At 35.2% G+C, this 14721-nt stretch overlaps 1 protein-coding gene across 1 annotated transcript; it reads right to left on the reverse strand.

Annotated features, from left to right (window-relative positions):
• Positions 1–7801: 7801 nt before the first annotated feature.
• LOC108671318 (very-long-chain 3-oxoacyl-CoA reductase) lies at positions 7802–13761 on the reverse strand. Its single transcript, XM_018158839.2, has 8 exons — positions 13531–13761; positions 12849–12895; positions 12277–12352; positions 11373–11544; positions 10758–10920; positions 9573–9698; positions 8968–9057; positions 7802–8382 (listed from the first exon to the last, which is right to left on the reverse strand). The coding sequence occupies exons 1-8, from the start codon at positions 13670–13672 to the stop codon at positions 8266–8268; spliced, it is 933 nt and encodes a 310-aa protein (XP_018014328.1). The 5' UTR covers positions 13673–13761; the 3' UTR covers positions 7802–8265.
• Between the last annotated feature and the right edge of the window lie 960 nt (positions 13762–14721).

Here is a 14721-nt window from a genome sequence, read left to right on the forward strand (position 1 = left end):
CGTAATTCATAAAGGGGCTGAATGAAGGACAGCCTTTATCAGAAAGCCTGGCGACCGCTGCGCTCTCTTCTCAACCGTCCGGTGTCGCTTGCACTTCGCGCTCGCTCCTCATTCTAGAAAACGTGTCGCTCATACTTGGAATAAAATTTATTAGATAAGTGGGAAATAATGCAGATGGATTAGTAAAAATTATTGTAGATGGATTAGTATAAATATTATATTCAAGAGTTTTCTAAATAGTCACTAAAGCATACGAATACGTACAGATTGATTATCTATAACGTGTCATCACTAATGGGTTATCCCTCTAAATTTCCAATAACTACTTAAGGAAATAAGCTCAAGTCTGTGAAGGAAATGAATAACAATATAGAGTGCCGGCACCTGAAGAAACCGTTGTAATTAGTATTTTTTCGTATCAATTTAATAAACTAAATCTACCTGGTCTCGGTATTTAGGAGAGAAGTGGTTGTTGAATCGAAGCAACTCTTCCCGATTCCAAAGTATTCAAAATTCTGAAAGTTGGCTGGTAGGCTATTTACCTGCGCCAGCCTCTACTGAGGAAGTTCATCGTCTTCTTGAGAAAGGTTGATTATCTTTAATAGGATTGCTAGAAATATGCTGGTGCAGTTAAATTGTAAAATTGGTTGAAATGCTATGCTCGGAATCGCTGACAGTAATGGGGCTCTCAATATTTTCGCGCGTATAAAGTTTAAATCGTTAAAGAAACTAATTAATTTGAACAATCGTATCTGGTCTTCGAATATCCTTGCCACCTCTGGTCAAGCATCTCGTAAATTCATCCACCATAATACACATCAGTTTATTCCTAACGTTCAATTATTCACAATTGTTAGTTAGAATTTTAAATTGTTGATACGTGAGCTCGAAGTGAATAATTTGTAGAATAGTAACAGCCTATTAAATCCTGGACCAATTCTAAAGGCCAACTGTAGAATAATGACTGCCTTGCTTATAGTTAAAGCTTTTAAATTCTACACTTTTCGCTTAGCAGGTAGATAGCGTTGAATTACTTATCAACGTCTGAGAAATGGGGTCAGGCAGAACATTTTCGGCATCGAGATCAATGAAGAAGTCGATTTTTGAACACCAAGGCTTCGAAATTACGGACAACGTATAACTGATCAAAATGTTCACGACCGGGACGCAATTTTTTCGGCCAATTATTTATTGAGAGGCATAATTACAATTATTAGTTTCAGTAGAACTTTTGCCAAGAATAATTGCAAAAATATCCGCATTTGGTTCTTGAAGATTCCAGCAGAGTTAGTGTCATTGTAATTAAACGATGAATTGACAATTTGCCCTATGGTAATGTTGTGTTCACTCAATTCGCGCTATGGACAATTCTGATTATTTGAATCTGCTAACTCGCAGTCATCGTATCGAAATCTTCGTTTAGATGTTCCAATAGCTGATTATTTACCAAGGAAAGGACAAGTTCACTTGCGAAATTTTTCAATCATAGATCTGAATAGATTCGAAGGGACCATCTGCCTTCTATGTCATCAATGGGCTTCAGTAAAACTGCAAGTGATGCGCTAGAATAAAGATATGACGACATGTGTTGGTGTCTTGGAAGTGTAACATGAACATAACGAAGTGAAAGCATAATAGAAACATATACTTATCACGAGTTTAATTAGCATGAGTTCTGTTATAGGCACTGTTAGTTATCACTCTTAATATAAGGAAGTTATTTAGCTATGGTGAATTGATCGTTGCGTTGCCCGTGGCTCCGTTCCGGAGCAGCCTAGTCGTGTAGCGTTTCATTTATTGTTCTATGTATTCTTAACAAACTTCAATGTAGCAAAGAATAAGGTGAAGTCGACACGTAAAGTCAGTCTTATGATTATACAATGTGACGTATATATTTTTATCTGCATGATGCTCAGGAAAAAACACTAGATTATAAATTAAACAAATTTCTATGTTCTATTTGGCTAATAATATCCTAAAAAACAAGTAACAGATATGGTGATTTCAAATGGGAATATAAAATTGAATATAATTAAAATCTATGCCCCTTTAAAATATTGAAAACGTCGTGGGCATCTTGTTTTAAACTTCTTTGACAATAATTATAATGGAAATGTATTTTGTTCATTTAACGTGAGGAACAGAGCAGAGCGTGCGCGTTTACTTTTTACCAAAAGCGCAACTATCAGCAGTTAGTATTATTCGAGACTCTAAGAGCTATACAAGAAATGTTAAAACTCGTGCAGGACGCTGAATGAAATGAGTTTTATCATTTCACGTCCAATCTAAATCAAAACACTTCAGCCGCGTAATAAATGGCTGGACTGACAATGCAATGTGAATGCTAGTGAGTCTGACATTACCGTTTCAAAAATTGACAACGCGCGCAAATGCATCGACTTAGCTCTCAAAATTGCAACTACGCTTATCCGATGTTCTATGCTACTCGTGTGAAATTGTTATATACTATATTGTAGATAGCTAACAATTGTGAACATCATTCGCTAGTTATTTTGATAGTTGGTGATCGACTTCACGAGCTTTGATTGCAAGCTTATGTCGGGTTATCGCTTAAGAACGGTTACTTACTTAACACATATCTTGTTGAAGCTCCCATTATTTAATTTCTTTAATGCAAAAAAGTTACGTGATGAACGAAATTATTATTTTTTTCTTAGATTGCTGCCAGTTTTCGAAATCTTTGAGAAGTACGTTACTATTCACATGAAATGAGAACAACAAGGAATTATGCAGTAAATCTACATTTAGGTGCTTCTCCAAAAATGTACAATTCAGAGAGAAAAATGAACAATTACTATACTTTAATTGTGTAATTCTTAAGGCTTTTCCAATGTTTAAAAAACCTATGAACAGCAGGAATATTTAAATTAAACTAGGTAAAGCGCTAGGACTATAGCTGTGTGATGTTTGTTACATTGTTGATTGCTAGTTTTGTAAAATGCATATATACTTAAATCTATTTATATAAATGAAACACAATTATAATGACATGAAATTAGGCACCTATGGTAGAGTATTTTCTTTGCCATTTCATCTTTTTCACCGACTTTTTCTGACTGCTAAACGGCTGAGGAATATAGTATCCGTCTTATAATTAAAATTAACATCTTGCCTCGACCAGCGTTAGCTATCATAATTTTCCTCATTATTAAATTCATTTTGACTATGTAGGATTTTGTGCTGCATTTTCACTTTATTCGGTATTAAAGTTTATACATTTTATTCACTCGTAAAAATGTAAACGGTTTACTGGACCACTAAATTGAATGACGAGCTAATGCATCATCTCAAAAAGATTATAAATTCGCATGTATTCTTTAAAATTTCAGAACTTTTCATATCAACTTCAATACAGTAGAAGGTAATAATTCATTTGAAATAATTAGAGCAATATTGTATTTTAGATTTTATGTTTGCCGTTTCATTTCTCTTCGATTTCTGTAATATTAGCAAACAAAAAGTTTACTAACAACAGCAACAATGTCAATATTCTTCAAGTAACTTCCTATATTAATACTTAAGAGGTAGCTCTCTCGTTTTTCAAGCTTTTTAGTACCAAATTGAGGAACCTAATTTACCATCTATTACAAATTAATTAAACCAAAAGGGATTCAGAACAACCCCGACCGTTTTTAAAATAATTAGCAATTATTTCAGGTATCGTTTCTATAAGCGATCTGTTATTACTACTCAAGATTTATAATCAAACCTTATTAATATATTTCCACAAATTTTTAATTGATAAATCTTCAGTGGTGCAATGCGCTCGTAGTTCCGGTACAAAAAATTGATTGTCTGATGGAATCAATGCGAAAACAAAGGTAGTATCCAAATTCATATCATATCGATCGTAAAAAACATTTGACTTCTGTATGTTTTCTGTATAAAAGAAAACCAGCATGTAAAACGTTACTCGTAGTAATTCTGCCGATATTCGGTGCACTAGTTCGACTGGCAGTGTTGTTATGAAAAGAGTGGAAGTTATTTGACTGGCTCTTATACTGATAATATTACGTTAATTATTACTGAGAATATTATGTTAATTAAAGCACGTGCAAAGTATTTTCCTAGCACCAATATTGTTAAAACGATTGTAGGTTAGGCCACATCAAGCTCCGCTTCAACTCTGCAACTCATTACTACACACTGAATGCATTTCTTCTACCAAGACAGAAATTCCGTTCGCACACACGGACAACAGGAATCACTTTCATGCTCGTCTTCAAACTTGAGTCAGTTGTTATAAATTACATTTAGCTCGGTTATTATTTTCTGCAGAAATTGGTGGAATTATTGGCATTCTTACCGAGGGCTTTCACTTACTAACAATAATGCATTATAAAAACAATTTTTAAAAGAGCTTTAGAAATTTGATTGCATTCTATTCTCTACTAAGACAGCCAGCATGTTGCGGCCATTATCGTTTCCTCTTATTTCTCGCGGCATTCAAGTGTCATATTGGACACATTGCAGGTGACGCAGAGATATTCGGAATACATTATCTTTGTTTTGTATCGAACTTACCACCATCCTTAGTAGTGCGGCGACATTCAAGTTCAGGTGACCAAAATACGGAATCTTCCCTCCTCCTAAGGATGCCGTAACGAATATTTCTTAAGTTAATCTATCGCGTACTGTCGATTAGAAGAAAAATTGCAATTTCCTGGTTCATGTCCTATCAACATTTTATTTTATGAACTATTTTTATCTGATCGGTGCGAGTAAAATTTATATGTACACATTATACAGTCTCAGGCTTTGGTGGAAAGCAGACTTATTTTTAATAAATTCTTAAATTATCTATCATTTCTGATCCAATCAGCTGAGTGCAATAGCAAAGTTAGATGGATACCATCATCATACCATTGATATGTAAAAGAATATGAATCTGTGGAGCAACTAAACGAAAATTCTCTCACTTACATCCGGCCTAATGACGTACGCATTATAGGAAGCCAGGATACCGTCAGCAGCACAAGTCTTCAGACTTCCAGCACCGACAGCATCTCTCTTACCACTACGTTACATGCCCCATGTTCATGTATGACATTTTTATAATTAAAATTTGAAATACCTGCTTCGATAACCGTGTTTTTATTTTTCTATTACCCAAACTATATTTTTCAATTTCAGTAGGGAAAATGTAGAAAGAAGGAACGTACCGTTCAAAATTCTCAACATTTCGAGCTTACCCTGTATTATGTATATAGGCCAAAGCAGGAGTTTATGCGTATACCTACAACTTTTTTATAAATTCGATAAGAGACACCGTCATACAACAAGACTACGATACGTTTGATCACGAATTACGGACGAGTGAATATAAATAAAATAAGTAACCCAAAACCACATGTATTTCCATAATCCCAAATACCATTTATATACCAACTCTTCGTAAACGAGCTGCGCTTAACATAAAAATGTTAACAGTAAAGAGAGACCGGAACTACCTCACACTAAAAGAAATATAGCAAAGCATTTTACGTCAACATCAAGAAAAAAACGAAATAACAATATAAAAACACACGAGCGAAATAACTTGATACAAAAACACTGAAGCGGAAAACAGTTCAAGTTGAACAAGATAAGGAATCAGTCATTATTATTAACCACTAAAACATAAACTACGCGCTTTAACATAATATATTCCGAACATGATCTTTATTATATGTGTCTTATGGCAGCAGTCGGTGGTGAACTTATGACAAGCACACAATTATTATGTGTACTTATTACAAGCACACCATTACTTTTAGCTTCTTTCAGCCATAGCCCAACACATTTTTGTAACGCGCCAATAATCATTTGATGTATATAAATCTGGTAAAAAAAATTTAAAATTGCAAAATTTGATCTAAGCAACATCGAAAAAAAAGAGTAATCTTAAATTACATAGTAATTTAATTAGTTGGGCGTGGTTTCACTATACTAAAAATTTTTTCACTTTACCCCATTTTCTATGGGTAACTAATAGGCTTCATATGTATAATTAGTAATTAGAGCACAATGCATGCAATGTTGTATGGCACTAAATAGACAAAATTTTAAATTTGAACTAATTTTCAAGAGAGTTAGTTAGTTTAGTGGCCAAATGTTTACTAGCGCTTCAGCTATTTAGCTATCTCGCACCGAAAGTCAAGATGAACATCACCATAGAGATGGAAAGTCTCAATTATTCATCACCCACAAGGAGCGGAAGGTCTCAGATGTCCAGCCCGCTGAAGCTGGCTCGAAGGAAGCAGCGTTAGCATCTCAAAGAGACGAAGTGACAAGGAGGGACAGGTGAAAATCAACAGAAACGAAGACACTCGAACAAGAGTTCGCTTACACGGGACGTCGGCCGCCCGCACGAGAGAGACAGAGAAGGGGAATGTAAGGAATCCTACCTACATAATAACTTAACCCCACAACTGAGACCTGCAGTCAGACACCGCGAGCTCAGCGGTGGGGTGCTCAGGAACAATCCCCCTAGGAACGCGAAATCCCATAGGACTTCTGACGCGCACAGACACCCGTCAGAAGTCCCCCCTGAGGGAAATTTTCAAGCGAAAAAAAAGCGAAATGTAAGTTTCTCTTTGATAAAAACATTGAAAATTTATCAACCAACAGCAAAAATTAGCAAGAAATGCCTAATATTACTAACTTTTTCAAAAGTAAGGCAATTACTGAACTAATTATACAAAAAAAGCGACTTGTCAGCTAAGATAAAACTAAAGTATTAAATCTTTTAGTACGTTGTGGACCCAATACTAAACCTGTACTCCTGTGAACGTAACAGACATCAAAGCATAAATCCCGGAACGTAATTGTTTAATCACAAACTAAAGTCATTAAGCACCAAACAAGACATGTAAATGGCATTTCTATCGTAATAAGCCTTTTTTCAACAATCCCAAACAAAAATTCTCGGCTATAACAAATTAGGACGTCGTAATAACAAGAAGATATTCCCAATTGATTCCTGAACATTTTCTACGAAAGAGGTGAAAGTTTCACCGCATGTCTGATTATATATATAGTCTATATAGACTGGTGAGCAACTCCATTGAAATGAAAAACTGTGCTGTGGAAAGCTAAGGTTGGATCATGTCGAAATGGCCGCTTGACTGAAGGGTTCAAAAATGATGAAAACTTGGTAACTTCTTAGTAGGAAGATAGAAATGTGTAAACTATACTATAGAAATTTAGTTGAAGGCCGCTTCGCAACAATAGAAAAATATAACTCAGTACTCACTGCAGTGAGTGACAGAGCGATTTTCTAGTCGACGAAAACGTTAAGTCGCTGTCAGACGGACATGACGAGCACAATAGGGCATTTTTCCATAAATGAGAAAATGCGCTAAAATGAATTAAAATTAATCAACAACAGTCCATCCCAGTTTTTATCAAAAATAAACGAGGTAAGTCATGAATATTGTTCTTCTAAAGGTAAAATGCAGTTATATTTGCCACGTTAGACTTGTAGCTTACGACCGCGGAAATGCAGTCGATCTCAAGATGGGGTCAAAAATATCCGAAATAACTTCATGTCAAGAGACACGATCACAATTACGAAAACCTAAAAATGTTACTTTATTTATTTCTTAAGTAATGCGGCACAAAATTCACACATATTCAAGTCATAAAACTAAATAACCTGTGTGATAATTACAACTTAAAGCAGACGTTATTGAGCCAAAAGTACAACTCGAACGATTTTGGAGAAATATCAACTTAGTTTGACGAACATAAATATTAATATATGAGAGCATCAACACCATTACAACAGTAGTCTTAAGCAAACACAGAAACCAACCCGAATTAAAGATAACTATGGTTGCTCATAACACTCAATGGCTTACTAAGTTCTTTGAGCCAGATCTCGTGAAAGTATAAATTTGTGACTTTATCCGTCTTTCTATTCTGAGAATTGTAGAAAAATATGTCACTGGTCCCGGCATTGAAAAGAATTTTATAATAAATTATAAGATTCCAGAAGAATTCCAGAGAGAAATAACAGCCCTCGAAGTGTTGGTCAACTCTACCTCAACTCTAAAAAAGATGTAACAAAAATGGTACAAGATACGTATGAAAATATAAATTAAAGAAACAAACAACAAACTCCTCCACACACCAGGGTCGGCTGATTTTTATCTAATCAAATCTACCAGAAGCCACCCGAATATTATTTCTTTTGTAGCCCACAAGACATCTGCAGGCAGCAGAGGACGGCAAGCGCAGTCTCCCAGCAAGTCTGCGGAGCGTCTAGTTTTGTTTAGCTTCTCGCTCGCGGCGCTTGAGGACCTTGCTTCTGATGCCCTGCAGCTCCTTGGTCACCATCAGCTGGATGAACGCCGTGGGCAGACGCTCCACCAGGTACACCTGCCGTGTGAAACATTGCATAAACTTATGTGTGTGAAACATTGCATATGTGTGTGAAGCAGCACAGAAACTTGTGTGTGTGAAGCAGTACAGAAACTTGTGTGTGTGAAGCAGCACAGAAACTTGTGTGTGTGAAGCAGTACAGAAACTTGTGTGTGTGAAGCAGTACAGAAACTTGCGTGTGTGTAGCATGATAGAAACATGGGGTACGCCACAAGGAATGACAGGCACTTGGTGTTAGCCCCACAACCTACAACACTGCTATAGGTCATCGAATTCCAATACTTGCACCTCAGATAGCATACATCAAAAATAAACATACACCAACTATGATACTATTTAAATAGTAGATACTTTAACCTAATTTAAAATTATCAAATTCATCATTGAAGCTTCCTAACACTGTATAATACTACCAATATTAAAAGGTCTTCTAATAGCAAACGGTTAATAATAGCTTCGATGCCATAATTATTTTCTTCAAAGACATTAAAACGAAATATAGACATAAACACTATGTTCATATCCTAAGAACCTCATACTGCGGTGAGTGAAGCAAGTTATTAATTAAATAGCGAAGCTTACGATGATTTTGTGGACTGCATAGCCAGCCGTGCGGGACTCGACGCCCAAGGTGCCGATCGCTTGCTTCACGTAATTTTCCGGCGTCGGTACCTTCACTCATTCAAGCAAACAAATGGGTCATGATAAGTATAAATGTGCAACTGTAAACTCCGGCAAATTTACTGATATGAGTCAAAATAATATTCTAGAGATTACAAAATTGTGTGCATTTTATTAAGTATTAAAGTACTTTACCAAACTTAGATAGATCACATAAATATTTCTCACCATGACTGTATTGTTTTGCTAAAATAAACTTGTGACTTCATTGACAAAAACTAGCAATTATTTGATAGTAACTGGATAAATTACACAATGTTTCCAATAAGATTATTATTGTGAAGCCAAAAATAAGCACCTCGACTCATCTACCTCCCCGTAAAGTCTTACTGATATTTTATCTTTTGCCACCAAATATCAAGGCACAGTTTGTATTCCCTAATGTGTAAAATTAAGCACAAAATTGAACTAAATTAATTGAATACAATGCATGGAAGTTTCAATAATAATGAAATATAATGGTTAAACATGAATAATCACGTCTCAAGCGTGTCAGTATTCTGCACCTGGAAGTTAGGACGGTTTATTTTTGACAGCTTGGAGACCACAAAGCCTGGCAGGAGACACTGCACCGTCACGCCTGCGTCACGAACCTCCCGCTCTAGCCCCGCGCTGAAGCTCTCAACGAACGTCTGCAGAAAATAACTTGCTTATTTCCTGCCATTTAAAAGAACTGTTGTTGTACTGAAGTCAAATTTTCTTTTGTTTACTACACTTTAGATTAGTATTAGAATCTTTCTAAATAATTTTCATAAAAAAGGAATTGCATTTTACATTGATACTAATTACATTACATTAAGTAAGAAGTGCCATATTGTGTGGCTAATCGTCTTGCCGGACAATCGTGATTGGTCATGCGAGCCGACGGGAGCTTCTAGGTGGGTAACGTGGCTGGCGCTAACAGATTTTCGTCAAGACTTAATAATAACTTCAACTTGAAGATGTTGCCAACAGCCAAAAAAACTTTTAAACCTCTGATAATAGTATTACTTTATTATTAAATTATGAATTTAAATGTGTATAAAGCAAAATTATTGTTTGTAGGCGAGGCACAGCTTTTGACGATACGTTAATTATTCCTCGGGTGTCATAAATAGTGGTGATTGGGAGTACAAAAGTTTTTGGGTCAAATTCATACAGCCAGATGCTGGTAAGACACCACCATAGTTGTGAAAATATCAACAAGCCTAACTGACTCATGGAGCATTTGGTTAAACCGGGCGTATGTGCAAGTATCTACTATGGCTCGTGCTCACTAAAAATTATAAGTATCTGCCACGAAACAGAACTTGTGTGCCCTTTTATGAAGACTACTGTGCACTACTAGATCATCAAAATTCAATAAAAATTAACTCCGTGTTCATTTCATCCCAACCAGCAAGAAGAAGTTTAGAGCTCGACCAAATCCTCACGTTTTACCCCTTGTGTTCAAATCAACACGAAAAAACTCTGCAAAGTCGGAGCAATGCCTTAATTATTTATGCAACATGGCGGTTATTAGGTCTTACGCTCAAAAAATAACTGAGAGCTTTCCTTTAAACGTTCAAATGTGACGTTTAAAGCAGTACAGAAAGCATGGGAAATAAAGACAGCTAATACTCGGGATAGTTGTAGCTCATGCCAACATTGACTGAACAAAATGTATGTAAGATTTGATAGCAAGTCAAGAGACAAAAGCTCGTATTAATTACCTTAGAAGCAGAGTAGACGGTGAGGAGAGGAGCTGCCACAGCGGCAGACAGAGAAGAGACGTTAACAATGGCGCCTCTCTTCCTCTCCACCATCCCCGGCAGGACGATGAGGGTCATACGAACCACTGACATCACGTTGATGTTCACCAGGGATGTCATGTAGCTACGAATAACAACCGTCATCAGGTATTGTCTTCAATAACAAGCATTCAGATTTCAGTCGTAGATTGTTAAAACCCTAGAACTAATTATGACATTAGGAGTCTTGGCAGTTACCATGAATTCAGCAATAAATGAAAATAACACAAGAGAGAACATAACATATCGTACATTTTATAACACATGATCACAAAATTATCACTAAATTACAAAGAAACATAACACTTGTAGTTTCACTTCTATCAAGCAAAGGGAGACAATATTGCTCACCCAAGAATATTTAAAGACTTTATTATCGTACACAAAAAAATCATTTTAATGTTTCACAAATAATAAATATCCATGATTTCATCTCAAATGAAACCATGTTTTATTCCTTCAATGAGTTGATACGTAGAGAAGTAGATCACATAAGTTAAACTATTGAGTTATAATAGAGTGGCCCCCCCCACTCACTTGGCTGCATCAGGCACTTTAACAAGATACTCAGGATAGTCGTAGCTCATGCCAACATTGTTGACCAGAACACCGATGTCCAAGCCTCTGAGTTCCCTAGCAATGTCATCATAGATGTCCAAGCGAGTGTAGTCAGCAGCTATTATCTTTGTCTCCACAGGGTATGAAGATTCTGGGAAATTCCAATTTTTTAAAATATGATGCAGAAATTTTTGTAGAATTGATAACATCTTCAAAATGGGTCATTAATACGCTTGAAATGAGACTACTGTACTCTGGCCTTGGTGGTACAAACCAAACAATTCAACCAGAGTAAATTAAAGTTTACCAAGTTTTAGACAAAATTTCAAGGTAATTTTAAAAGGAGTTATCATATACTAATAATATACTGCAGTACCTACCGTACCCATCAACACACTGATGCTGATAATCGCCAATCGCCTTCATCTTAAAATTTACATTTAACCATTTAACTGCCTTCCAGAGTTTAATTCAGCATGCAGTTGTTTGGTTGTTGTTCCAACTAAGATTCTAAAATATTGTTCTAATCAGCAATTTAAAAAATACAAAAAAACTAAAGCAAACTAAAAATATATTAATAGAATTACTCAGAATTTTGGTGTGAGTATTATTCATTTTGATTTAAAATATTTTAAAGAAAGAAACATAATAAATCATTTCAAAACTTCAAGAATATTGGCATAATCCATCAAATGACTAAATTCATACCAGAGAAATTACAACCTAAGTTGCCAAATAAAGAGAAAGAATTAATGAAGTAGGTAGCTCATACTTGAAACTTTTTCAATGAAAATATTAATTATTTACTTAACATTTTCTTTCCTTTCAAATTCATGTATAGTTAATCTATAATAAAATCAATGATATAAACATTATCACGTACTGATTTCCTTAGCAACGACCTCTAACTTGGAAGGGGTTCTGCTGATGAGCACAATATCCAGTCCTCGTTTGGCCAACTGCAAATAAAATGCAATATGAAACTGACAAATATATTTATAAACAAGATTCCTGGCATACGTGAGGAAACAGTCAATGATTAAAAAGAATTTTAACAACTCTAAGAAATGGTAACAGATTATTTGTGATTGATATAACAAGCTGCACAAAATGGCTAGTGAAATTAAACTGGGAAACAAATTTCTGAATCAGCTTGATATTCATTTTAGAATTTGTCGTTTCTCATTGAATGCAAATAGATCACAAACAGATTTCATTGAACATAATTTGCCTAATTGTATTTTCACTATTGTTATACTTGTGTGCACACATAAGCTTGCAGTGCACACAAGCTTCTGCTATTTTTGCAGAAAATTATAATATATTTTAATTCATGGACATTGAATGTGGAATAAGTATCTGAACCGAGCTTCTAATTTCCATGCAAATACATATTGCATATTGAAATACATGTTGAAATTTTGCCATGCGAATACATATTGCTGTAAAAATTACCTCAAAAGCATATGCTTTCCCAATGCCATCAGTTGCTCCAGTGACAACTGCAAAAAAAAATTATCACGATATACCAAGAAGAAAAACATTCATCAGTGAAGTTTAATAATAAGAAAAGGTTATATATAAGCAACCCAGGGATGATTTAAAGGTGAAAAACTTATTAGTTAGCTTAAAATTATCTCTTCTTAACTATGCAAATATCCTTCTTTTGCTGGACATGTGATGCCTTAGGAAAACCATACCTACATCATATCCAAATCTAAATTTTTTCTTGAATCAACAATTTTACATATAATAATTTTTGTCCACAATTGATGCTTCTAAAAAATTACAAAATAAGTGTATATCAATGTACTCAGGTGCTACCTTCCAAGAGAAATAATAAATATTATAAATAAAATGAATACAAATACCTACTGTGAGAGTATTTTAAATGCCTGTAAAATTTGTCTAGCCTGCTAACAACAAAAATTTATTTCTGTCCAGGATCAATATTTTTATTGAAAGGTGGCAAATTGAGTGCTGTGACAACCATTATGTCATTAATGAGCTGAAACATATTGATGCATGTGACACAAAATACATGTAAGAATCTGTTTTCAATGGTATTTCTTAACATTTCCATTTATCTGTAATGTTAAGAATAATAGGAGAAGCTAAGTTATTTTAAGCAACAAACCTGCCCATTTTCCTGTCTTCTGGAAGTTGATATGAAGTCGCAGTACAGGTGCAACAAGTGATGAATATATGCCTTTGCAAACAGATAGAAGGAACTTGAAGATGATGTAAGCAACAGTTATCTTACCAATAAAAGACCACATTTTGTAAGTAAATTTAGCCAAATTACCAATGATAAATCTGAAACAGAATAGTTGAATTCAAATATAAGCATATATATACATTGGAACCTGCAAAAAATAAATTTATAATTAAGGTTAACTAATTTAGAACGAACTTACAGGCAGCTAAAATCTTATCTTTACACACACAACTATTTAGCACTCGACTTCCCCCTATTTTTTGCAAAATATAAACTATATCTATCCAAACTATAACAAAATTACAAAAAAGATATGACCATTCTCTAGATCTTTTCTTTTCAAATCAAATGGTTAACAATTAACAGTTAACTGTTAACACTGTTAAATGTTAACTGTTAACACTGTTAACTGTTAGTAATTGTTAACTGTTAACTATTAACTGTTAACATTGGTAACAGTTAATTTAGTTAATTTTAGACTCCTGCGTTTGGTATTTTTTTTATCTGAGACGAGACGAGACAACAGGCTCTGTCCCGGTTCGCAATAAAAACCGGGACAATTTTCAGCCCTCCGTAGGAATTCCGGGACGATACCGAGACGAGACGAGACATCCCGGTTCAAATAGGTACCTTAAAATTTCCCGGAATTTATAGCCAATAGCGGAAGCGCTGTAGCGGCAAAACCTCGTATCGCTACTTAAATATGTAGCAGGCGCTACCGATACCGCTACCGCTACTCCGTAGAATTGTCGATTGAGCTACTGCTACTGAAATTGTAGCGGCCTCTACATGTAGCGCGCTACTGCCCACCTCTGCATTTATATAACTTGAGACGTATCCTTTCACTATTCTGATTGGAGCTCGGCAATTGAAATGATTTTTGCTACGAATACATGTTGTGGTTTAATATGGTACTTATCTTTACAGGCAAGTGAAATGGAAAAACATGTTTTTTTTTTCAAAAATTGTGTTCTATGATGGTTTGGAGGAGGCCATACTAGCTGTAGCTGTGACATCGGCTGACTGGACAGACTTTGATTTGCCTCTAGCTCAATCACAGAATCAGATTCATCGATCTTGCCTTAAGTAATCTCCTTCAACAAAAAGTTT

The sequence above is a fragment of the Hyalella azteca genome, unplaced genomic scaffold, assembly GCF_000764305.2.
Source record: "Hyalella azteca isolate HAZT.00-mixed unplaced genomic scaffold, Hazt_2.0.2 contig2444, whole genome shotgun sequence".
NCBI classification, from domain to species: Eukaryota; Metazoa; Arthropoda; class Malacostraca; order Amphipoda; family Hyalellidae; genus Hyalella; species Hyalella azteca.

Coding starts and splice junctions, on each gene's coding strand:
- LOC108671318 (XM_018158839.2), bottom strand. CDS start 13,672: ATGTGGTCTTTTATTGGTAAGATAACTGTTGCTTACATCATCTTCAAG. Junction 12,353..12,848: donor GGAAAGCATATGCTTTTGAG/GTAATTTTTACA, acceptor TTTTATTTGCAG/TTGGCCAAACGAGGACTGGA. Junction 10,921..11,372: donor AAAGTGCCTGATGCAGCCAA/GTGAGTGGGGGG, acceptor TGTTATTCGTAG/CTACATGACATCCCTGGTGA.